The following is a 25,291-nucleotide window of genomic DNA, read 5'->3' on the forward strand; positions in this document are numbered from 1 at the left end:
TGAACTCTGGGTAAGTAGAGCTGGCATTACATGTCATGTGAAGCTTGTCTCCTCTTGTGAGGAAATAAAGAGTCAGTTCAAGGCTAGCCGCTGGGAAATTTGGTAGTAATAACAGCAAACAGATTCCACTAGATCAGTATTTTCTTCCCAGTTTCACATCCCTGTAAAGAAGTGACTCTAGACCGTGATGGCAAAGATTGCGCAATACAAAATAATTGGTGAAGTATGTTAATGATAATGTAACATTGCCAAAACCTGTCATTCATAACAAAAAAATACCCCAAACCAAAAAGTAAAGGCTCACATTGGATATATAATTAAAACTTTGCCTGTAATTTCAGGCCACTGAAGGTGATAGCACTTGAATGACCTGGCAGAAGATGTCAGAGGGTGACAGGGATTCCTCACTCTCAAGTGTGAAAAGAAGATTGGAGTAATTTCATTTGCAAGAACAAAGTTAGGCTGCTTGTAATCACTATGTCCTGTTTGGAATTTGTTTCAGCAAAACAAGCTTGGTTATTATCTTCAAAAGTATCCTGGTATATATAGAAGTATAACAAAATGGTAACTCTAAGTTTAATATTGTTTTGCAGGGAACAGATGCTACTTGTGCTGCTCAGGGTTACTGAATCTGTGCTGAAAATACCACCCCAAACTTTCTTGCAGTATCAAGGCAGAAAAAACTCCACTTTAGCTGGAAGACTTGCAGGACCTCTTTTCCAGGCAATTAAACATAAATTCACTTTAATTAATTCAGCTTAATTTTGACCAAGAGATTAGATGCAGCAACCACTGTTGGATTGTCATCTTAAATCATTGATCGTGTTACCCAGATAACATTGAAGGGTGTGGGTTAAAGAATTGGCTACATTTGTTACGTTCTGTCCTTATATTTAATGACACCGTGACAATGGTTTTTGGGGTGCTATGAAATTAAAAAATTGCTGTCCCTTAGTTGAGTTGGGATAACTGGCGATGTGTGCAGTTTTAGCCTGCTTCCATTGCAAAATTAGGTCAGGTCAGCACAAAATCTTCCCTGCCATCCATTCCTAACCAACTGATTTGGTTTGGGTTTGTTTTTTTTTTTTTTTTATTCCTTGCAGTAAGCTGTAGCATATTCTTTCAAAGTTTATAGTTGCAGAGTGCTGTTGTGGCTTCTCTGTAAATAGGATCTGTAAAGAAGTCTCTGTACTGGTGATGGAAAGAGTGTCAGGACTATGCAGAAATTTCTGTGGCAGTTAGAAGCTTCCTTTTAAGCAGTAACATTTGAATGTTGTCATCTTACGATCAGAACCCAACTCTTCTCACTTTATTCTTTTAGACTCTTATAGTAGCTTGGATCAAAGCAAATCTAAATGTGTACATCTCTCGAGAACTTTGGGATGACTTGCTGTCTGTAATGTCATCACTGACATATTGGGAAGAGCTTGCCACTGAATGGTCACTGACAATGGAGACACTAACTAAAGTACTAGCTAGAAACTTGTATAGCCTGGACCTCAGTGACTTGCCATTGGATAAATTGAGTGAGCAGAAGCAGAAAAAACACAAAGGCAAAGGTAAGACAACACTGTATACACATCATTTGAATTTGGGATGGGGTAATGAGATGGTTGGCACAGCATAATTTTGGTCTAGCCTTTTTAGTATACCTAATTAGGCCTCTCTATCACCTGAAATAACCCAGTTTCTTTCAGATAAGGTTGATTTTTAGAACCACCACAAAACCCTCACGTTAAGATTCAGTCCTGCAAATAGGCATATATGGAATGTAATTCTTAAAGGTGTGTTGAATTTAACGTAAAATGTTATACTGTAGTGGGTTATGTCTTTCTCCTTTTATCAAAGCAATTAAATAGTTGAGTCCCAATCATAACTTCTTGAAAGTAACAATGATTACACGTCTGGTAAAAAATAGCTAGCTAGCAAGTGGCTATTGCAAGCACAATTGGAATATTGATCCTGAAATCCAATGAATGTTGTTTAAAGATGAAATGTAAGGTGAACATAGTTTTGTTTGGGTACTAATTCATCACTAAGCCATGGTGAAGACAGGTTTTGTCAAAGTGACCTTGTTGGACTATATAAGAGAAAGGATACCTTTAATAATCCATATGAATGGTACCAGTTTTTAAACTGATTCCTGAACAATGCAGGAAATACTCTGTAGGACATAATATGGGGAGAGGAGGTGGCTACTTGCTTGTAATGGTACAGTTCTGGAATTGATAAGGGACAGGAAGTCTGTCCTCCTGGACAGAGGGCTGGATTGAGAGTTGCCAAACCTGGATTCCCTTCCCAGATCAGAGACTGACTTTTTGCATGTGACCATGAGCAATCATTTCTGTCTTTGTTTCCAATTCTGTAAAACATGGGTAACGATACTGCTCTGCTTTAAAAAGTGCTTTGAGATCTAATAGAAGCAGGATTATATTTAGGGTGAGTAATAAAGATGGAAAAAAAAGTATAATTTTTAGTCTACTGTTTATTTTTCTGTATTCTGATTGATGTGGTTCTCCAGTCAAACCTGAGGGAAGGTACTTCCTACTAATATCTTACGGTTTGTCAGTGAGAAGTAATATATGTGGATTCCCTGTCTTAAAGAGGATGTCCCTGTAGACTATTTTTGCTAAAAACTTTTCACATGCTTCCAAATTTCTCATCTTGAGCAAAAGCATTTTTCACACTTTTGTTCTTCTGGTGTGTGACAGCTGGACAAAAATACATTTCTCTGTAGTTGACCCTGAGAGGTTGTTCAGATCACCATGCATTTTTGTTTTCCTATACTGTATATCTATCTACTTTTTCTTGTGGTTTAGAAAAAAGAAAAAAAAAAAGAGAGAAGTCTGATGTCAGATAAGAATGTGTATAGTTATTTGAATATAGGCTTAAAAAACATTCTGAATCATCTGTGTCACCCATACAGAGCCACATGAGAAGAGTTCATATTAGCCTTCAGTAATAGAGTTCCAGAGAAAGCCTCTGTTGTTATATGTGAGTTGCAGAGTTAAATCCAGCTTTGGAAGTAATAAATATCATACAAATTATGCCAATTTCTTTGGCCCTGTTCATTAGCTAATAATAATGAACCTGTTGTACTAGTGCTCGCTTTCCAAGAAGATGCCCTTTTAATGATTGTAATTGTTGATCAAGTATAATTTTTGTTTACATGAGTTCAATTGAGAGCAGCCCTGAGGAGAAGGACTTGGGGGTGTTGGTTGACGACAAGCTCAACATGACCCGGCAATGTGCGTTTGCAGCCCAGAAAGCCAACCGTATCCTGGGCTGCATCAAAAGAAGCATGACCAGCAGGTTAAGGGAGGTGATTCTGCCCCTCTACTCCACTCTTGTGAGACCCCACCTGGAGTACTGGGTCCAGCTCTGGGGCCCCCAACATAAGAAGGACATGGATCTGTTGGAGTGAGTCCAGAAGAGGGCCACAAAGATGATCAGAGGGCTGGAGCACCTCTCCTGTGAGGACAGGCTGAGGGAGTTGGGGTTGTTCAGCCTGGAGAAGAGAAGGCTCCGGGGACACCTTAGAGCAGCCTTCCAGTACCTAAGGGGGGCCTACAGGAAAGCTGGAGAGGGACTTCTTACAAGGTGATAGGACAAGGGGTAATGGCTTTAAACTGGAAGAGGGTAGATTTAGATTAGATGTAAGGAAGAAGTTCTTGACTGTGAGGGTGGGGAGGCACTGGAACAGGTTGCCCAGAGAGGCTGTGGATGCCCCATCCCTGGAAGTGTTCAAGGCCAGGTTGGACGGGGCTTTGAGCAACCTGGTCTAGTGGAAGGTGTCCCTGCCCATGGCAGGGGGGGGGTGGAACTACATGATCTTTAATGTCCCTTCCAACCCAAACTATTCAATGATTCAATGTGGATAAGGAAATACGTTGCAAATAGTCTTTAGTTTACTTTTTTGGTTTTTTAGAGAGTTGTTTTTGATAGCTCCTCATGTGAGCTTTATTTACTTCAACATAAATGTCAAATCTGAATTTGCTCCATCTTTTCTTAATTTTAGTATAGTATTTTTTTGTGAATTTCCAAAGAGCCTTGTTCTCTGAGCCCATCATCCCATGTTTTTTGCTTTTGCATTTTGTGTTAAAATATTTTGTCATCTTTATTTCATATTCCTCAAATGTCAGGGATTATTTGGAAAAAAACCCACAATATTAGTAGTCTGTAATGTAATGTATCATTTTGTATGTCTTCTCTAACAGGAACAGCAAAGGAAAAATTTCTGTAGTTACATATTTTATCAGGCTACAACCTTTGTAAACCCAATTGCACTTGATCCGTCAGGAAAAAAAAGCACAATAGTTTAATAGCACCAACACTTCTGAAAAAGTTTGAGTATCCCTCAGTGTTAATGCTGGCTGAGTAGGCTTATATATTTAAAAACCAGTAATGAGCTGTTTAGCTTTTGAAATCATGCTTGCTTTGATAACATAATTTATTCTATCCAGCTTTAAAACTCTTGGAAAGAGCACAGCTCCAAATGTCTGATGATACCAGAATAGAAGTGAATAGATTTGCAATTCTATTTTTGCAGGAGTTGGGCATGAATTCCCAAAATCTTCCGTTGATAAGTCCTTTTCTAGAGGCTGGAGCCGTGATCAGCCTGGACAAGCACCAATGAGACAACGCAGTGCTACAACCACTGGGTCTCCAGGAACAGAAAAGGCAAGAAGCATAGTACGGCAGAAAACAGTTGGTACGTATCTGTAAAAGCTAATATAAGTGACATTTGAGAAAGGGTAAGGAATTAATAACTGACTTTTTTAGCAATGTGGATAACTTCTCTCCACAAAGTATACTATCTATAATAATGAGTTAAATGTGTAAATTATGCAGCCTTATGTGCTTAGAGGGTAGCTGAATAGCTTGTGGTTACTAGAATCACAGTTACTGCAAATAAGTTTGATCACAAGCCTAAGCTGGGTTGGAAAAATAATACTGTTCTATGTATATGAAAGAGAAAAAATTGGGAATGGTTTGAGCAATGGTATGGATAGGTGGGTAATAGAAGGCTTTTTAAGTGTGTGTTTTCATAAACTGTGCAAAAAAATAGGTTGAGTATTTTCCAGCTGTGCAAAGACAAGTGTGACAAATACATATATGTCTGCATAGTTTATAAAATGTGTTGTCTGAATCTTGCATTAATGAAAGATTGGCACAGGTGTGTGCAGTTCTCCATTTCTGAAGTCATCGATTTCTCAACTTCATTACTTGCACTTCCTGTGTTAGAAATGAGTGATGCTAAACAGTGCTTTAGGTGGATCGCTCAAAAGAAGACTCATTTATGTTTGTATGATTTGCTTAGAATATCTTAACATGAACTGGACTACAAATTTCTTTACTCCTGTTGTCTCATCTTGATGATCTCACTGCTATTCCTTATGCGAAGGAAAATTAAGCTGGTTTTACTTTTCATTTAAAAGAAGAAACTTTTAAGGATTATCTCTTGCTTTTTTACTATCTCTGTAGTAGTAGTGGCTTCGGGCATTGTGTGGTGTTGCTTCACTGATACTTATTGGAAGCAGGTACATTCTGACAGTTTTAATAACTGGGGATGCGTATTGGCAGTTGAATATATAATTGTGTTTCAGAAATTAACATTTTCTTTTTCAAAAAAGAATTTTTGGAAATGAATTTGCAATTTTTCTTAAGTCGCAAAGGTTATTTAGCCAAAGGTTTTATTTGAATATTCTTCAAAATTCTCAATTTAAAAAAATTGTTTTCTTATAAGGCTATTGGGGGTGTGAGAGAGTTAATTGTTCTATAAGCAGTACGAACACGTGAGAAAATAAAGTCACTACTCCAAAATTTCCTTTTTCATGCGTTCAAATGCTACACAGCTTTTCCTGTATCTCATGCTTGACAGCACCTAGTTTGACTAAAGTTTTTCTTATGCATCACAGATACTTTATATGTAATTTCTACTTCTCTGTAGATAGTCTGTGATTAACTGTTGTGGTGTTTTTGTTTTGAATCTTAATTGTCTTAACAAGGTAAAGCTTATGTTAAAATTTCTCCTTCCAAATTGTTAATATTTCAGATATTCTGTCAGAAGCTTATGTTGTTTGGTCAATTTATTAATGGTTTTGTTTTGCTGCTATTTGAAAGATGGCTATTTATATGATGTTAGCCCTAAAATGACTGAAATTTATCCTAATCAAGCTATATATTGACCTGTTTAGCAGCAAACTAATCTGATTTTAGTTTCACTGTACTTCAGCTTCCATGGTTTTGTTCCTTTCCTCCAATTATCTTACATATTTGATATTAATAAGCCAAGTTTGTATTACTGTCACCACTTAAAATTTCAGCTCCATTCATAGTGTAGAATACCATCTGTGGACAAGCATCACCGCATTAGTAGGGTGATTTTAAAAGACGAAAAGCCCAAAAAGAGTTGCCAGAGCCAGAATCCCAAACTGTTCAGTTTTTTAAAATACTAATGAAGAATATATTACAAAAGCATATGTCTTAACTGTCTGCAAACAGTTGCTTGTTATTGTCTCTCAGGTCTGCTAAGAGAGCTGTTGGGATGCTTCTTAATATGTGCCAGTTAACACAGGGTCACATAATTAAAAAAACTGGTTTATAGTCACAATAAGTAAAATTTTCTATAGAACATTTTGCTGCTCAGATCTTCTCTTTCAGTTTAACATTAGCTCCACAAGCTAAGTCTGGAACTGAGTCAGACCTCAGATATGTTGCATGATATCTGATATGTAGTATATTTCCTTTGATTGTGAGTAATATACTCTTTATATCTGAGTAGGGGGGATGTGCATGTTGAATATTTTATGGTAAGAAAAAGCTGGGTTTCTTTTTCATCTGTTTTATGTTGTACACATTTTGTGTACATCTGTGCACCTCTGTTCTTGAGCCATCCTCATGCCAGCACACATTTATTGCTGCACCAAATTTGTGTGTTATGTGTGTGTTACTCAAATAAAAATCACAGCTTTTCTGATATGCAGTGTGTACATTTTTAGCCTGAACTTATGTAAAGTAATTTTTGGAAAAGGGCCTTTAAACTTGATGTGCATATGGGTTGAAAAATCTTCTGTAGGGCTAGGTACAGAATTTGTGACTTAGGCAGCAGATTCTAGTCCTACAAAAATAGCCAATCATAAAGAATTTAGTAACCTATTGTTCTGCTTTTGTCTGTAGTCAATAGTGGAAGGTTATAAACTGTTAAATAACTAGTCTACATTCTGGTATTAATTAATTCTGTGTCTACTTAACTACTTCAATGAATGTGACAGATTTTATTTAAAATAAGAATTCACTGAGATCACATTTTCCTTTTACAGGATCTCAGAGTTAATTTTCCTTTCAATAATAATACACTACAATTTTTCCTTAAAAAGTTTCCATAAAATTTTCACCTTCCAAATTGTAAGTGGGTTCTGCCGCCCCTTGCTAGTATCAATGTAACATGGTGGAAGAGATCCAGTCAAATTACAAGAGACGCTTTATGTTAAGATTTGTAGTTAACACAGTATCCAATCTCAAAAGCTTGCTTTATTTAGGATCGTAGTATCATTTAGGTTGGAAAAGACCCTTAAGATTTACTACATAGCTTGTTATTTTTTCTCTTGCCTCATTAATTTTAAGATGCACAATGATGAATGTAATGCATCTATCACTGTATCCTGAATCTTATTATTGTATCTCTTAAACAAAGACATGTTAAAGCCTTACACATAATTGCCCTTTTTTTTCTTTTTTTTTTTTTTAATTTCTTTCTGTCTTATAAACTAAGTTTAACAGAGAATGGTTTCAGTCTTAAAACGTCTGTCTTTCTGAATTGTTTTTCCAAACTGGTGTTAAGACTCCACTTAAGTTGTGCTGCATTTGTCAAATGTGTTTTCTGCTCTATGTACATTGACCTACTCAAGTTATCTGCATGTTGCTGTTAGGGACAATTTAACCTGATTTAGAAGTGTGATGTGCTCAACTTTCACTGCACTCCATTTATGTACTTCTGATTCCCATACAGATCAGGAGCACTAAGATTCTAAGTCTATATTCCATGTTGTTTTGAAAATATACACAGAAAAGATCAAAGACATATTAAATATTGTACTGACAATAGTTATGTAAGATGCACTGAAGTTTCCTTAAAAGAAGTTTATCAGCAACTATTTTAAAACAAGTTACCAAATTTGCAACAGTTTGAAAAGGAAGCTGCTTGAAACAATGAACATTACTTTTTGAAGAACTTCAAGTGTACTTTGAGAGTGAATGCAGTATCAGTTCTTTCTATGTCTTACTCTGACAAAGGAAAACAGATGTCATAAAGATTAATTTTAAATCTGTTAGAAAAGCTGCAGATATAACCTTGATCCTGATGCCACAATTCTCATGTAAGTTTTCCATTCCGTAGGACTGTTGGCAGGACGTGAGATACGAAAAGGTGAATTAGCATTAGTTTAGCAAGATTTATCCAGTATTGATTAAAAGCCAGACCCTATGGTTAAGAGACAGTTTAATGCTTTTTGTTGTCAAACCATTTCACTTCAGTCACTTCATTTTTAATTTGGAACTATAACAAGTTGTATTGCAAATTTCTCCACAAAGAACTGGTCATTTTCTCCTTATGCTTTTGAATCTCTTTTGGAGAATCATAAATTCAAGAGTATGGGTATATGTAAAATTCAGAGATGGTTTTTCAGGAGTAAACCAAAGGAAACTAGAAAAATGCAAATGTAGTGTAAGTTGCTTTTTCTGTTAAAAAATTTCAAGTTTTGAGTGCTTGCGGAGTGACTTTGATTTTTCAACCCCTGATGCAATGGGAAAAAAGTGTTGATTAGTTTCTTGAATTTGAATGCAAAATCTCTGTAATCGTCATAATAAAGGCATTGTTGCTGCTTTACATAAAAGTTAAAAACTCAAAATGTCTTATGTGTCCACTGATTTTTTTCTTTCTTACAGCTCTGCCAATATCTGCCGTGCTGAAATGTTTTAATTTTTGAATTTTCTTCCTTTTTATCTTTGTTTTCTCTGTTGCTGCTTTTTCTGTGACACAAGCCTTTCATTATAGTCACTCTTCTTTTTTCCTTCCCCACTTCTTTCTTTTCCTTTTTAAAGCCATGAGAAGCCGATCCATTGGTGAATGTGCTCTGCCATCGGCCTATATACGCAGTGCTAAAAGTGCTCCTGTTCTGATCCATACTTCCAAACCCTTCTTGCCTGATATTGTTCTCACTCCCCTTTCTGATGAGCTTTCAGGTAGTGCCACCTCTGCTAATTTCTGCACCCCCTTTATCACTTTTTTAAACCTTCTGCTTTCAAATTCTGCTAAATCATTAAATTTTTCAAAGTAAAAATACTTGGGGGATGGGGGGAGAGGGGAAGACATTAAGAATGAATATTTTGAGCTATGTAAAATACCATGCTATTTTGCAATTCATTCTGGAACTGTTAGAAGTTAGTGCTGTGCCAATGTTTACTATCATAAAAGTGAAAATTGGAGAAATCTCTTGCTTTTTCAATTTATTGGTAAACAGTAATATAGCATCTGTATACCAGAGAGTACAATTAATCTAAGTTTTTATTTGTGGTGAGTGAGGGAGGGAAAGGAAGAACTTAATTTTACTTTGATTTGCCATTTACATCTTTCTACATAAATGTTTTAATTCAGTGTCATGAATGATAGTTATACTTTAGTTCCCATGAAAGAAGAATGTCTGAAGTATATGGTGTCATATAATATGTTTTACAGTATGCCTGTTTTTCATTAATATATAACAACATTTAAAAATCTATAAAGTTTGGAATTCTGAGGTGCTGTGTTTTGGTGGATTTTTCCAAACGATCCATTTTTTACAGAGTTGTAGTTTTCCTCAACATCATGTTTGGTCCAGCAGGGTGGTTGGCTAGAAGTTTGACAGTAGCTTTCTTTGGATAATTTTCTTTGAACAAATAGGTTCAGTGATTAGAATTAGCACATATTTTAAAAATGCGTGCATGAAAGTTTACGAATAATGGTTTTTTTCTTTTTCCTGCGCTCCACCTATTACATAGGTGTAAATTAGTGGCATGTTAAGGCTGACAATCATATTATGCCTTTGTCTCACTGAGTGGGAAAAAAAAAAAAAACAAAGTACAGTGGGAGGACTATATATAGAGTCAAAACTGTGTATAAATATAAGGACTTAATGGCAAAATTTCTCTAAGGAAGATACGTTTTTTGGGGGGTTGGGGTTTTTTTTTTCCTGTCTCTCCTGCCTGCCTTTGTTACTCAAGAAGTATCAAGAACTGTATTTTGTATTTGTATTTTGTTATGTGTCCAAAATTAAGTCATCTTGTTGTGAAACAGAAACTTGGTGCCTTAGTATTCAATCTGAAGACATAAATGGAGAATCAGGGAACTTCAAGGAACCCACTCTAGAGAGACCAGACTTTCACAGTGAAAAATTATAAAGTATTTGAACGCAAATCTTCACACCACAAATAAAGAATAATAAAATACAAATTATATGTAGTACATTACTAAATGTGTGAGTGCAAAGGATATCTCTTCTGAGATATAAATTATTAGAACTTAGAAGATAGGGTTTTTTATAGGAATGATACATGAGCAACCTATTAGGAAATATATCTTACCTGGCCATAACATTGTTGAAAATAGTCAATTCTTAATGAAGATCTTAAGAGCACCTGCAGAAGGGAATGAGCTTTCATATTGAAGTATTATTTTGTCATATAGTCACTGATACTTAATTATCCTGTCTTAAAGAAGGCAAAAGTGCTTTTGCAGTCAATTTCATCATCCGTGTTTCTGAAAAGTCCTGGCTTGCATCTTACTTCTAATGTGTCCCAAACCTGATGGTTCTCTTGCTGTTATCCTTTCTGCTGATACTCATCTGATAGAAAAACTGCACAACCAATGTAGTTCTTAAAAGTGAAATAATTTTACAGACCTTTGCATTTCTAACATAGAAAGTCCTAGGCACTTCCTGGTTTTGGTGTCTTCTCAAACAGATGGGTGTTGAAGCAGCTTCACAATGTGGCCAAGAATCTTGAATATTGACAGAAGACTAAAAAGTTCTAGTGAAGAAAGCAAGCTGTTAGAGTGTTGATGGGGAAGTAGCAGAGTAAAGGAAAAACTATCCACTGGATCAGATGCACTTTGCTCTTCTAATTTTCTGATTTTTTTTTTTAATTGCACTTTCTTTCTTTTTTTTAAAATACGGAGCTTTATCATTTTCCTTGCCTTTTCTTCTTACAGAAAATATATTTGTTTCTGAAAGCCTTCTGTGTCTAGATATACAGCATGTAATTTGGGAAGTAATCAAATTGTTTCTATCATAAGCATGCTTTAGGTAATGAATGATGTTTAGCCAGCTGTGACAGCCCTTCCTCTTATTTCACAATTATATGAATGTCCCTGTTTTCCAAACTGACTTTCAGATCCAACATAACTTGAAGGAGAGGATATTTCAAATGAATAGGATGCCCTAATCTTAAGTTTTCTGAAGTAGTATTCAGGTCCTTTTTAGCTGTGAAACTCCTCATTGAAAGATTGACTCACTGAGCACTGGGGAATCTTGACAGGTAGTCCAAAAGAAAGCATTTATGCGAGACCTTTACCTTATGTATAGTACGGTATATAAATTTTCAAGAGTAAGGCAGAACACCCCACTATAATTAGTTATTTATAGAGACATAATGTTTCTGCTTGAAGATCAGTCAGTAGGTTAACAAAATTTATTGCAAAAGCTCAATATTGACATCTAGTCATCTAGCATCATAGAGGATGCTTTTCTTGAGACTGTAATTCCTTCATGTAGTTTCTAAGTTATGCTGTATTTCTGTGTGCAGAATATTTGCAACTTTTCAAATAGGATCCAGAAAGTGGAAGTGGAGATTTATGCTTTAACATGTTTACTTAGGAAAGTGATTTGGTATAGTGCAATTGTTGCAAATCTGCAATATTTCAAAGAGCTTTTCTTTTAACCTGTTAGAATCATAGGAAATCCAGTCTTGTACGTTTACAGGATAACTAGCAAAATAACCATTCATTCCTGGAAGTGTTGAGGATATTCAAGTACAAGACCACTCATGAAAAAAAGTGTCGGTGAGATTTAGGCAAGATTCCTGGAAGCAATGGGCCACAACAGCAGACTAATGAATTGCAGATGGGAGACTTTTCCTTGTCCACTGGGACTAAAAGAATCAAAGGAAGTATTAACATGAAAGGGAGATGTATATTAGCCCTTTACAACCTTGCTTCCTAATCAGTAAGTAATCATTAAGATGAAATATAAAGAAATCATAATTGTAATGTCAGTATGGCTGTAATTATTCTTTAATACCTGAAACTCAAACAATGAGTGTGTTCTTATAAAAGAATTGAAATGAAAGCTGAGAAGCAAAACATGTTATTTTTTTCTCCACTTTCTGAACTAACTTTCCATGATGAAATATAATCCTGTCTCAACATTACATGGGAATCTTCTACTTGCACTCATTCTGTCTTGCCAGAATGTGTCTCTCCATGAGTTTGTATTTTAGCTTACCTATCTCCACACTTGATGCTGAAAAACTACCTTTCTGCATTTTAGCAGAAAAAGGAGAGGTAAGGTTGATTTAAGGAAAGTTGTGATTGGGTGAGATTGGCTAGAGCTACCAATTTCAATCTCTTCCTCGCTGTAACATATTAGGAACCAGGCCAGCATTTCTTCTAAGTACGTGCTGTGTGTTAGATACACAGCCTTCTGGCGCACAATTGCAATGTAGTGAATGAAAACTCCTTAGGAGTTGATGCTGTCCCAATTTGACTGTATACCTGTGTGCAAGGGTGAGCCCTGGTTGTGGAGGAGCTGTTTCTTTGGGTTTTTAAACGTCTGTATTTTTAGTGCTGATATTTCAGTAGCAGTATACTTGTCATTTCCTTAATTTCTTCCTCTGTTCTACAAAAAAGAAATCTCTATTGGCACAAGCACTACATGTTTGTTTGAAAATGTTTGTGTACTTGTATGTGCTAGTCATGCATACATGAGCACCTAAAATTAATACTGGATCAACATTGAAATAAATCTAGCTGAATTTATTTCAATCTGTGGAGCTGCTTGGCGTGCATTTGGAGTTCTCCATCCAGTAATTTTTAACATCCTAGAAAATCACAATCACTGCATGCATGCACAGTGTGCAATCCTTAGGCTGCTGCTTTAGGTAAGCTTGAGTTTGTAAAAGGTATGAAAGATGCATATTGAGGGCTCAAGATGAGATCGGTGTATCATAGTTACATACATTAACCTCATACATAACACTATCATACATATTTTTGACTGAATCCTATGGTCCTTTCTTTGCAGCTGTAAGAAACAGCTTTGAGGCTATGTAAGCATAGCCTGTGTTAATCTCTGCCTAAGTCAATAGAGAGTTTGAAATAACAGCTCCAGCTAGAGAGAGACACCATTCATTTCAGATGGTGTTAATTCATGTAGTTAGTAATAAGCTGAACAAGAACAATGATGAGAAATTTGTTGCTTATCAAAGCTGAAGAGAGAGGAAAGGGGTAATAAATTGTGCCTTACATGATGATTTTCAGTTCATGTTTATTTTTTGAAATAGCTTGGTTGTCTACTCTCTTTTTCCAATACAGACACCTCTATTTCCTGTCTAATAGCTTCTTTACAGTTAGTAAACTTTGTATCAGGCCAAACTTTAGCTTTCAAATTTTAATTTCTCTGAAAAATTGAGCATGGAAATACCACTTTTCATCATTTTCCAACACATACTTTTAGCTAAGTACAGATGTATCTCTTGCCTCCAGTCTATATGCTTTGCTCAGAAGGAAAATATGAGAAAATTCGGCTCCAGCTCTAACATTCTCAGAAAAGTGAGCATTTTAAAACAGGTTTTTAAGGTGACTTCAGATTATCATTATTAAATATTACTGAAATAGGTATAGAGATCCATGAAGTAATAATATGAAATATTTTTAAATGAATTCAACATAATTTCTTTATTTTGGCAGTAACACATCAGATTTAGGGGAGGGAAAGGGGTTTAAATTTTGTGCTGATTTTCAGTAAATTCACCATTACAGTTCTGAAGATAAACCCTCCAGATAGAACAACAAGGTAAGTCTGTTTATTGTGGCAAATAACTCTTGGTGTTCATTTAAGCTCTTTATTGTTATTCCTGACTTTAAAAACATATCTACAACTTTTTAAGTGGTAGGTAGTAAAAAATAAATCTGGGGAATAAAGGTTTCTATCAAAAAGAAACCAACAGAAAATTGAGAAGTCTGTTACTATCTTACTGTTCAAGTGCCTATACCATAAAAAGACTGCAAGGGATAGCATGAATTCTTGCGATTAGTTGAATTGTCTGTAAGAGACACTTAGTCTTGCCTACACTGGTGATTTGATAGTATGTAGTGTTCGTATAACAAACATATCAGGAAATCTGAAGAGGAGTGTGAGGCTTCTTTATTGTGGTGGATGATGTGAAGTGAGTTGAAGATACTTCTGTACAATTCCTAGGTGATTCATGTTGGAACTGCAGCTTTCATTACAGTTAACTAAGATTTGTACTGATGCTAACATATTAGCAGTCTTTAGAGAGACAAGGAATCACTAATTTAAATGGTCACAACAAATGTTCTGGTCTTTTCATAAACAAAAGTGGTTTTACTCTAATGTTAACTGTTTTGAGGTTGCAGGATGTTTTTCAGTAGCAGAGTCCTTAATTTGGTAATTCTCATAAATGTCACATTTGCTTGAGTAAAACTGGAAGAAGAGGGGGAGGTAAGCCTCCATTAAGTATTTAGTTTCACATTTTGAAGACGAGAGACAAAACATCCTTTTAGGGAAAAAGGGTATACCTTTATCCATTATGTATAGTCATCTTTTCTGTATAGGGCCAGCTCTTCCCTTTCATTTAAAAGCTTTAGTCTTTAGGTATACACTGTGTTACATATGCCATAATAATCATATTGCATGATAGTATTCTTTCTGATATTTCAGTAATTTATGTATATTCATACATGTTATGAAAAAGCAATAGTTTGCCACTTCAGTAGACAATTCTAATTTTCCAGAAAGCTTACTGGTTCTCTTTGGAGTTGTGCATTTTTCTGAAGATGTAAATTCCTTGAAGGGTACTACTGTTAAGCTAATTTGTATTCCAGGTAACCATTTCCTGAACAAGGTAGCTGGAATAATATTGGTTGAATTATTGAACTTATTGGCACAGCCCTAGCTTTAACTGTATTTCCAAACGTTCCATGGTCTCACTGTTTGTTCTCATGCATGTTAACATTTAAAACTGTGTTCTGATGGTCTAACTCATTTATATTACATTCTGTACTGGATATTATGTGCGTGTGTTTTTAACACTCTAGTACTGGAAAAAGTATTTTTGTTGTACTTAAGAAAACAAGGCTCTGGACTTTCCTGGCTTTTAAGTCACATAATTAGGATGTAGTGATAAATAAATATTGTCTCTGTATGTAAATTTTAGTGCATGTTACATATACTTTTTTCCTACAGACATTGATGATGCTCAAATTCTTCCACGTCCACCTCGAGTCAGACATTTTTCACAGAGTGAGGATGCTCCAAGTGAAGTTTTTGGTGCATTAAATGAGGAACAGCCACTGCCACGAAGCAGCAGCACCTCTGACATCCTGGAACCATTCGCAGTTGAACGAGCCAAAGGTGCAGTTCCTGTCATTGACAGTTCATCCCATCATGCTCCAAGCTTACAGAGTTCCACTGAGACCTCTTCAATGCATAAATCCACTGAAAGCCATATCACTGATACAAATAGCAGAGAGTCCTCCTTGGAAGTTGGGGATAGTATTTATGACCATCTTTGTCATTTAATAGGGCCGGTAGAATTTGCAAACACAGCCTTTGAACAAAGCCAATATGTTGACCTTGAAGGTGAAGATGATCTCCTTTCCTCTCTGAGAGAATATCTTAAAGAAAAAGAAGAACTTTGCGGTAACTTTGAGATAGATAAATGTGAGGCTTCTGCTCACGAAGTTGATACATCAGTAAATAGGAATGATAGATTACCACTGGATGGATTAGAAAATAGAGATCAGACTGGTCAATGCACGAATAGCATCATTGTTACAGAAAGAGCCAGTAACACAGAGCTGCACCTAGAACAAAACCAAAGTGGCTTTATAAGTAATATTGCACCTACTCAAGTAGACATTTTTACAAGAAATCAAGCACTCGATAAAGCCAGGCAGTTAAATATTGATCAACAATATGAAAGCGTGTTTGATCATGGCTCAAGTAGTCCTAGCAGCAAAGAAGGGAAGAGATACCTGTACAGGCAAGCAGCCACTGAAGCTGATGTAGATGTAGTTGTGGAAGCAGCGGTAGCTGAAAAGCATAAAAGTGCCCAGTTAAATGAAAAAGTAACCAACTCACGTGTTATGCATGCAAAGAAAATTCTTCCTAAAGCACAAGTTAACCCTCAAATGCCTCGCATCACAGGCACAAGCAAACTGTCACCAACTAAAAGGAGTATATCTGAAACTGTAACTCATAGGGCCAAAATCATGAAAATAACGACTAAAAAAAGAAATAGTGTTCATGTTACTTTTAGGCCATCTACAGAATCGGTTCAATTTTACAACCCTCTTGAGAGCAAAGAGGCCGCTTGGAAAGCAAGACTTCGTAAACTTGGTGGCTTCAGTAGTAGCAGTAGTAGTAGCAGCAACAGCAGTACCAGTGCAAGCACCAGCTCATCATCTGTCACAGAGCTGGTTAGACCTGGAATATATAGGCCTCTAGATGCGATCAATGCTGCTTCAGCTGGCAGCAAGCAAATTAAGGAATCTACAGAAACTCAAGCAGCCATGTTGCAAAAAGAAGGTATTGCAGTTAATCAGTTCCATAATCGTAGTGCCTTTAGAGCATCAGGTCAGGAGTCAGCACAACAGCAGGGCTCCCTGGGTGGTGTTTATAAAACTGTTGTACATGCTCTTTCGAAGCCGAAGGCAAATGTTTCCCCACAGAGGCAGAACAGAATGCCAGCAGAGGCTCCACTGAGGGATCTGTACAGTCATGTAATGGGCTATTTTGGAAGGAAAGCTGCAGGTGAGCACTAACAGTGTGCAGAGCGCAAAAGGAGAAAGGCAGCACCAGTTTGGCTTAATGCAACTGAAGCAAGCTCTGATAGCAATCAAAAGGCTTTGGGATGATCACTGCTTTCCCTGTTTGGTTATGCATGCGCCTACAGCCAGCTGATTTTTCTCCCAGCATAAGTTACTTTTACATACTTTAAATTACTAATTTCCCTTTTCAAGATATTTAGTTGAACCTCTTTGCTGCTGAAGACCATCAGGTTAGGGAAGAGGAAGAGACAGTAAATGACCTAATAAAGGATTAAGCCTTGAGAGTTTTGAATTTTCATCCACCATGCAGAGCCTTAAAGTTCAGCCTACTGAATGATTGGCATATGTATATTTTATCAGAATGTGCTATTCCACTCTGAGTGTAGCTTGTTTGTCAGAATCGCCTGGCTCTCGACCAGCTAGGTTAAACTAAATGTATTTCTGGTTCATTTAGTGTGTTTTCTTCTTCCTCCTCCTCCTCCTCTTCCTCCTTTTCCTCCTCCAAAACAAAAAAGCCCCTCAAATTTACATTTGGAGGTCAGTTTAGATAACTTTTAAAAAATGGTCCGGAACAGAAATCTATTACTGGAATGATTTCATTATGACAGTTCTCTGAGTCTAATCATAAGGTTTTGTTTGAGTCTTTTTCAAAACATGCTGTAGGCCTTTCTGTATTCATTCATCAAAATGGATGCAGTTACATCTTTGCAACATCTTTCACGGCTTTCTTTTTTCTTGGAATCATGGATGTTCATGAAGGTCTCATGATAGTCTTTCTCCTGCTAACTATGAGACCTCTATGGACTGATCAAAAAAGAAGGCTATCACTCTAATATCATTGTCTTAGTTCACGTAACCTTAAATGAACAATAAATTAACTTTCAGCAGTAATGTAGGTTTTCTTTTTTCCCATTGTTATGCTGGCATGATTAACAGAGGATTCTGTAATGCATCCTGCATCGAGATGTTAATGCCACCTGAGGGCAGTCTTTGTAAGCATAGCACCACGAGAGCGTGACTGTCATGGGTCTCAAAAAAGCCATTTGCTGCTCTGCAGAATCTAGACTTCTGAAAAAGAGATATCTAGAAAGCACTAATTTTAGAAGTACCTTTTGTTTGAAATCTGTAGCATTTAACAGAGCCTCGTGATTAGAATAAACTACACTGTGGTCTCATGAGAGATGACACTGAGAGAAAAATTCTTACAGAGAAAACATGAACTGGAATAACTTGAAGACTTTAAAGGTGACAATCATGAAGTCAGGTGTAACAGCCACAGTTAAATATGAACAGTATAGTTATATCAAAAATGTAACACTGATAAATGAGTGAACTTAATTAATTGTTCATAACCATTGACCATCCAGAGTTTGAATTTTCATTCCATGTACTAGCATGTAATTTTATTATGTAACATTTTCTTCGCACTATTTATACTAACTGTATACAGTGCCACATTGACATTTGTTATTAGTACATACTACAGCCTAGTTTACTTTTTCCACTACATTGCTCTTCATTAGGAATGCAATGAAGAAGGACCCTGTAGGAATCATACAAAATTTTTAGGATTTATTACTTACTTGTTGTGATATGGAGGAAGAATATATGCTGTATCCTTAAAGCAAGCATTAACAACTTTGAGTAGTGCTTACCTATAAGCTTCTTGCTCTTAAAGGTGGTACTGGAAATCAACTAACCCCTGCTTAGTGGGAAGAAGAAGCCGTACTAATTCTTAAAGTAGAATCTGCTTTAAAAGAGGGAAATTCTTAAAATGCATGTTTGGCCATTTTGATTTTTTTATTTCTGTTAGTTAGCAGTTTTTTTCATTTGTTACCTTTTGTTTTGAGAACGTCTTGATGTGTTCTTTACTATATACAGTTGTTCATTTGCTTTTAGCTAATAGAGAGGACATGAGTCAAAAACTGCACCCTATTGATAGTGATATTGGCAGTAGCAATACAAATGTTCCTGACCTCATGGATGAATTTATAGCTGAGAGACTCCGCAGTGGTAGTGCACTGGTAAGCCTTTAAACTTCCTACATTTCAATATGTAAGTCTGCACATCTGCATGAACTTGTCAATGACATTACAAAATCAGTTCACTAAAATGTATTTATTTCTCTGGATTTCCTGAATCGGGAAGAATTAAGAATATCAATTATTTCTTGCCTTTGACATAGATTCATGCCATTTTATGGCATTTGTGTTTTCATATCTATTAAGTCTTCATTGCGGAAGCAATGCAGAAGTTACTGTCAGATGTACAGTCTCGTTGCATCAAATGGCCTTAATTTCAGCTGTAAAGATCTTTGTACACAGACACTTTCAGGATAAGAGTTTATATGTAAATTTGCAGTCCTCAGTGTGATATGTAGTTAGGTGCTGTGCTGTAGTATGGTACTATTCTCTACAGGTATAGTCAGTGCCAACAGGCTACGAAACTACACTAGTGTATGTTTTTCCTTAATTTTTTTATTTCACTTAGAAGCATTGAATAATTTCTTGTAAATAGTTCTCTGCTAATTGAACCAACTTTTCATGTGCTTTCTTCCTACACTTTTCCAGAAGTGTCATGTTGTTTGAAATGTCATAATGAGACATTTTAATCAATTTTAAGTGAAGAATTTCTGGTTACTGTTGAATGCTCACAGAATGAGACAACTGATTTGAAGAGATAAGGGGAAATATAAAAAAAAGAAGTTGCAAATGAAGAACAGAATGGCTAACAATTTAAACGTAGCGTTTCAAAACTGTTCTTTTTTCTGCTTAGAATTTTTTAAGATTTTTTTTTTTTTTAAGAAGATAATTTTAAGACATGCTCCTGTAGAAGGTTGTCAACAAGTGATTTAGTTGTTGCTAATAAGGGGCACAAGAAGATTCTTTGAAGTGATTAGAAAAATTTTGTTCATTTATCATAATCTTTTATAAATGGCAAGAGAGGACCTATAGAGTTTGTCCAAATGTATGCTTTTTTTCTCTTTTGTATTGAACTCATGTTTATGAAACTTGTTGGTGCAAAGTGTTCTTGTTAGTAAGTCTTGAGTTACCAGACAAAAATGCTAACTTGAAGTCTATAAAAAAAAAGTTAACTTAGTGTGCAAATTAATAAAATAGAAATCATCACAGTTGGCCACAGAAGACGAGAAGAGAGGGAATACATAGATGGGCAAGAATATTGATTATTAATAGTTCAGACAAGAGAATTGATACTTTTCTTAGGTAGCAAAAAATAGCCAAGATAAGTTTGAATAAATATTTTGAAACTGCCTCTGATTTTGGAATCTAGCACACAAAAATAGATATGCTTTCTTAAAACAGAGTACCAACTTAAGTTTAGTTCTAGGTTGTTATATCTATTGTATGCTAAAACCTTGTATCATGAAAAGCTTGTCAGTCTGCGTAAATAATCAGTAGTAGGGTAGTAAAAGAATAGAGAAGTGACTGGGCTTAGTGTAAAGGGAAGTCATGTTCAGTCTCATAATGCATAAAGATTTCGAGCTGTTTCATAAAATGGCTTTTATACTTTTATCTGTCTTCCCTCTCAAGAAAACAGTCCTATCTGTGAAAAAAAATGGCTTAAAGAAAGACTCCAAATAGAACACCACCTTACTTACATAGGCAAATCTATATGCCTTATTTCTGCTATATACTGTCTTTGGTGTCCAAGTCAATACCAAGGTTTTCACTTAATCGTAAGAAAATTAATGCAAGAATTAGTAAGTTCATTTGCTTGTGTACATAAAATTTTTGCTTGTAGCATGGTAGCCTATAGGCCAGAAAACACAAAATTCCTTGACATTTTTTTCTGCTTGTGTCTGGAACCAAGGTTAATGAGTTTTCTTTAGTAATTTAGACATAATCTGGAGATAATGTACTTTTTTTACTGTCTTTCTCTCTCAAGTCTTACCTAATACATTTGTGGCACATGCTAGTCTGATTCCTAGCCTTTTAAGGTATGTGCCCAAAAATTCATTGTGCAAATAAAATTTGTATTTATGAAATTCTGTGACTGCATGGGTTCTTCACTTACTGCTGCCTGTCTGGGGTTTTGGAAAGCCTTGGCTATGTATGTAGTGTGATGACAATTTCTGGTTTAGGTACTTGTGAACTATTTGTTACATTCTGATCTTTGCAAATGTGGGATTGCTTTTTCCATTTTATGTACATAAGCCACCAGGTTTGTAAGATGATTTATGTCTCTTCAATGTTTAGAATGTGACAAGAAGAGGAAGCAGTCCTGGCAGCCTGGAAGTTCCTAAAGACCTTCCTGATATACTGAACAAACAGAACCAAATGCGTCCTATAGATGACCCAGGCGTGCCTTCCGAATGGACCTCACCTGCCAGCGCAGGCAGCAGTGACCTCATCAGTTCAGATAGCCATTCAGACTCTTTCAGTGCCTTCCAGTATGATGGCCGCAAATTTGAAAGCAAGTATATTTTTCCAAAAGTAATAGCATTTTTGATTGATTGATTGTACATTTCCCTTTTTTCTTTTTTTTTTTTTTTTTTTTTTTTTTTTTTTTTTTTTTTTTTTTTTTTTTTTTTTTTTTTTTTTTTTTTTTTTTTTTTTTTTTTTTTTTTTTTTTTTTTTTTTTTTTTTTTTTTTTTTTTTTTTTTTTTTTTTTTTTTTTTTTTTTTTTTTTTTTTTTTTTTTCTTTTTTTTGGTAAAGTTGTATGCCAGCAGTTTTCTGTAAAGTGAGCTTATTTTGATTTCCCATTGAAATCATCAGCAAGTTAATGGAGCAAACAGAGTTCTTGAGAGAGGCTATTGTGTTTATAGTATACTAAACAAAACAGCACTGGAATACTACTGTGCAAAAAGCAGAACAACAGTGAACAGAAGTTAGAAAGCAATATTCTCTTCTCCCTGGAGTGTATCCGTCTGTTTTGTATAAAATATAAAAATGAAAGGTTACTTATTTTGGAAGTTATTTTAGTTCTTTTGAAAATATTTAGGTAAAACTTAAAGAAGGGCTTCTGATATTTTTACGGTGGTCTTTGTGTAGCTATAGATTAGTCGAGATACTAAATGTAATATCATGGTAAAATTAGTGTGTTTGGTAAAATTAATATGCTTTGTGTAATAACATAATGCTTTTCATTCATTTAATTTATCCATTCCCACTCTTGTTCAACAGAAGGGGTCATTATGTTTGCTAGGAATTATGACTTCATGTATTATGTAAGAGAGAAATAATGTTTATTATGGTAGAATTTATTGAAGAAGTTACAAATTTTAGATATGTAGATGTTATGCAACTATCTGATGGTATTTAAACCTACATTTCAGTGTGATGCTTTTTTTTTAGTGTTGTAAAAGCTGTTTGTTAGAATATCATTTGCCATAATATTTTTAGTTTGAAGTTAGTGCTTTAACAATGAGCTTGGATATTTCTTCCAGCTTGCAAATAAATTCCTTAATGTATGTTTCCATTATTTTTACTTTAGTCTCATGTAGGTGCACTTACAGCAACTAAACAGAATACAGGACATGCAATAGGAATACCTTCTGCAGAAGTACAGTCACAGTTTTGTGACAGAAATGAGAATATTCATAATAGTCAATTAGTTTCTGCTGTTACATTTTATGTAAATTTTGCAACTGTGTGTTAGTAGCATAGGAGATGTACGTACAAGTTTTCCATGGAGGATTTTGGAGGTCCTGAGCTTTGGATTTTTATATTAGTGGTATTTCTAGATTGTAAGTTAATACAGTGATTTCCTCATACAGATTTCAGCTTTGGCACTGAGGCAGGGACGCCAGCTTCCACTGACGTTGATGCAATTTCAGGACAGCAACAGAGCGCCGAGGAGCAAGAAGTGGCCAGTCTAACTACACTCCACATAGATTCAGAAACAAGTAGTCTCAATCAGCAACCATTGTCTGCTGAAGCTGCAACTATTACTGGTAAAGTAGTTAAAAAAAAAAAAGTAAAAAAAAAAAAAAAACATTTATTTCAGAAATTTTCCACCCATCCTGAAGAATGCAAGTTCCAGCTTCTGCAATGAATCTATACTCTATATAAGATGATTCTTGGATTTCAATTATTTTTTGATTGCTATTGAAAAGTAGTGTGTGAAATAACATGAGTGGAAAACCTTTGTCTGACGTAGTTACCCATATGATCCTTGGCTTGGTGCTAAATGTATTTTAAACCCTTCATGAGAAAAATCTATACAATTACCAGGGAGAAAACTCTTATCCCATAATGTATGCTAGATTTCTTACAAGTATCCTTCTATTACTAGTAGTCAAATAGCTGATTTTCAGGAAGAGTTTTTTTTCCTTGGAAGGCTTTGACAGTGCACTTTCAAACCAGTGTATCACACTGAAGCATCATGGGATTCTTTTATATACATCCATCTTAACCTCTCTCTATATTGTCTGTTGTGTAACTGGGAGCTTTTAGTATGCAAAATGTTAGTTACTGTGCCATGTAAGATCAGTTTCATTTGTGTAACTTAAGAATTCTTTTTCGTTTAGTACCTTCCCTGTTGTTTTCATGGAAAAGTAAGCCTGTTAAGGAAGCAGTATTTCACAGCCCCTCAGTTGATGAGCTTGAGGCTCCACCAGTTTACTTTGCAACTGTTTCTTGAGAGGGAGAATAACAATTCAGTTAGCAACCACCAAGTGATGCAGTTAATCCAAATTGAATGGGCTCCTTTCTGAAAGAGAGAATCTTCCTCTCTGAGGAGCATTTGGAAGAACGGTCTCTTGCCAGATTTTGTAAATGAGAAGTAAAGACGTCCATAGTCGTCTTCACACTCCTTGTTCCATGACTGTTATGCACTACCATTCCTGTTACAACCTTGGGAACAAGTACCTGTTTACCTGTGAAAACTTATACCTATATTCAGTGTCTTGTTCTCTGTAAGAATCAAACTCTGCATTTTCAGAGATATTGAAAGACTTCTTTACTTCTCCTGCCACAATTTTCACTTTCTAAAATTGCCTTTCTGCTGAAAGAAGCATGTATGAGCTTTCTTGGACATTGTTGTTCAGCTTGTTCAACAATGTTCAGCTTGACTTTTGTTCTCTTCATTTTTACCTTTGCAGTGTGCTTGTTGAAAGTCCCCACAGAAAATCTGTTCTTTTTCTGTTTGCTTGTTTTTATATGTGAATAATTTCATTACTGTTTCATATTTTTGTCCAAGTTTGCACTATAATTGAATTGATAAGATTGCAATTAATGACTGAGTTGTCCATTGAGAGATTCTGTGGCTGTCTTTTCTTGTTGTTTGGACCACTGTTTTAGAGAGGCAGCTTTTGTGTGTCACATGTATTTAGCTGGGTTTCCTGAGGAAGCAAGACTTGTGCAATTACACTGTCTGTCTCTGTGTGACTGTTCCATGTCCCCAACAATGTTGGAGCCCATTGTCTAATTTCTGCTAAATTGACATAGAAGAAAACAGAAGGACACTATTTTTTTTGAAGTTTTATGAAAGATAGGCAGCTCTCTAGTGAAAATTGCATGTATGTAGAGTCCCATGACAGGGAGGCTGCAACATGAATTCACTGTATTAGATACCAGCAAACCCATGCAGAAACTCAACCTCAAAACATGCTCGTAAGAAACAAGTTTTCAGTGGTTCTGCTGCTTAGAAGACTACTTTTTTCTAAATAGTTTTGCTGTGAAGGTTTTTGGGAGGCAAATTTCTTGGCATGTAGGCATTATTTCATATTCTTAGCAAATGATTGAGTTTACTATTGGTTTCTGTTTACTAGTCCTAGAACAAGTTGAACCCATAGTAGTCTCAGTCAAATTTGGATCCACATATGCTGGAGTATCTTTTAGTGCTTCTTAGAAGACTCCAGTAGTTCAGCAAATTTTCCATAATTATTTCAGTCCATTCTCTTTCATCATATGAAGGTCTGTTTCCCTCCCTCCCCTGCCCGCTCTTTCTCACCATCTCATTCCCTTTCCTTTCCTCTCTATCCCACTCTCCCTTGCTTTCTCTCTTCCCCATCACTCTTTCTCACTCTTTCTCTTGATCTGCTTTCATCCATTCCCACTTAACGAGCAGAATGGAAGAGAAGTAGGAAAGTATTTCTTTGAACAGCTTTTAAGTGTGTATTTTACATTATCTTTGTTAGCATGTGGAAAACAAGTGGTCAGTGGCGAGAGGAGAGTATAATTACCTGTTGCCGTTAAACAGTAGTCTGTGTGTGAAGCAGTAGT

The 25,291-nt window shown here is 35.7% G+C and overlaps 1 protein-coding gene across 22 annotated transcripts in view; it reads left to right on the plus strand.

Annotated features, from left to right (window-relative positions):
* Positions 1–25,291, plus strand: part of RALGAPA1 (Ral GTPase activating protein catalytic subunit alpha 1) — a 135,898-nt gene that overhangs the window by 33,494 nt on the left and 77,113 nt on the right. For 12 of the 22 annotated variants that reach the window (XR_003926575.2, XM_041128125.1, XM_030036617.2 and 9 more), the window contains 8 exons: positions 594–723; positions 1,322–1,559; positions 4,550–4,711; positions 9,103–9,243; positions 15,519–17,087; positions 19,004–19,128; positions 21,322–21,538; positions 22,843–23,019. Coding sequence is in view for 21 of the 22 variants with exons in the window: in XM_041128125.1 (XP_040984059.1) it covers positions 594–723; positions 1,322–1,559; positions 4,550–4,711; positions 9,103–9,243; positions 15,519–17,087; positions 19,004–19,128; positions 21,322–21,538; positions 22,843–23,019 (2,759 nt within the window). In the remaining variant the exon portion in view is untranslated. The remainder of the gene's footprint in view (positions 1–593; positions 724–1,321; positions 1,560–4,549; positions 4,712–9,102; positions 9,244–15,518; positions 17,088–19,003; positions 19,129–21,321; positions 21,539–22,842; positions 23,020–25,291) is intronic. The other 10 variants (XM_041128149.1, XM_030036677.2, XM_030036661.2 and 7 more) reach the window with 3 other exon arrangements.

The sequence above is a fragment of the Aquila chrysaetos genome, chromosome 2, assembly GCF_900496995.4.
Source record: "Aquila chrysaetos chrysaetos chromosome 2, bAquChr1.4, whole genome shotgun sequence".
NCBI classification, from domain to species: Eukaryota; Metazoa; Chordata; class Aves; order Accipitriformes; family Accipitridae; genus Aquila; species Aquila chrysaetos.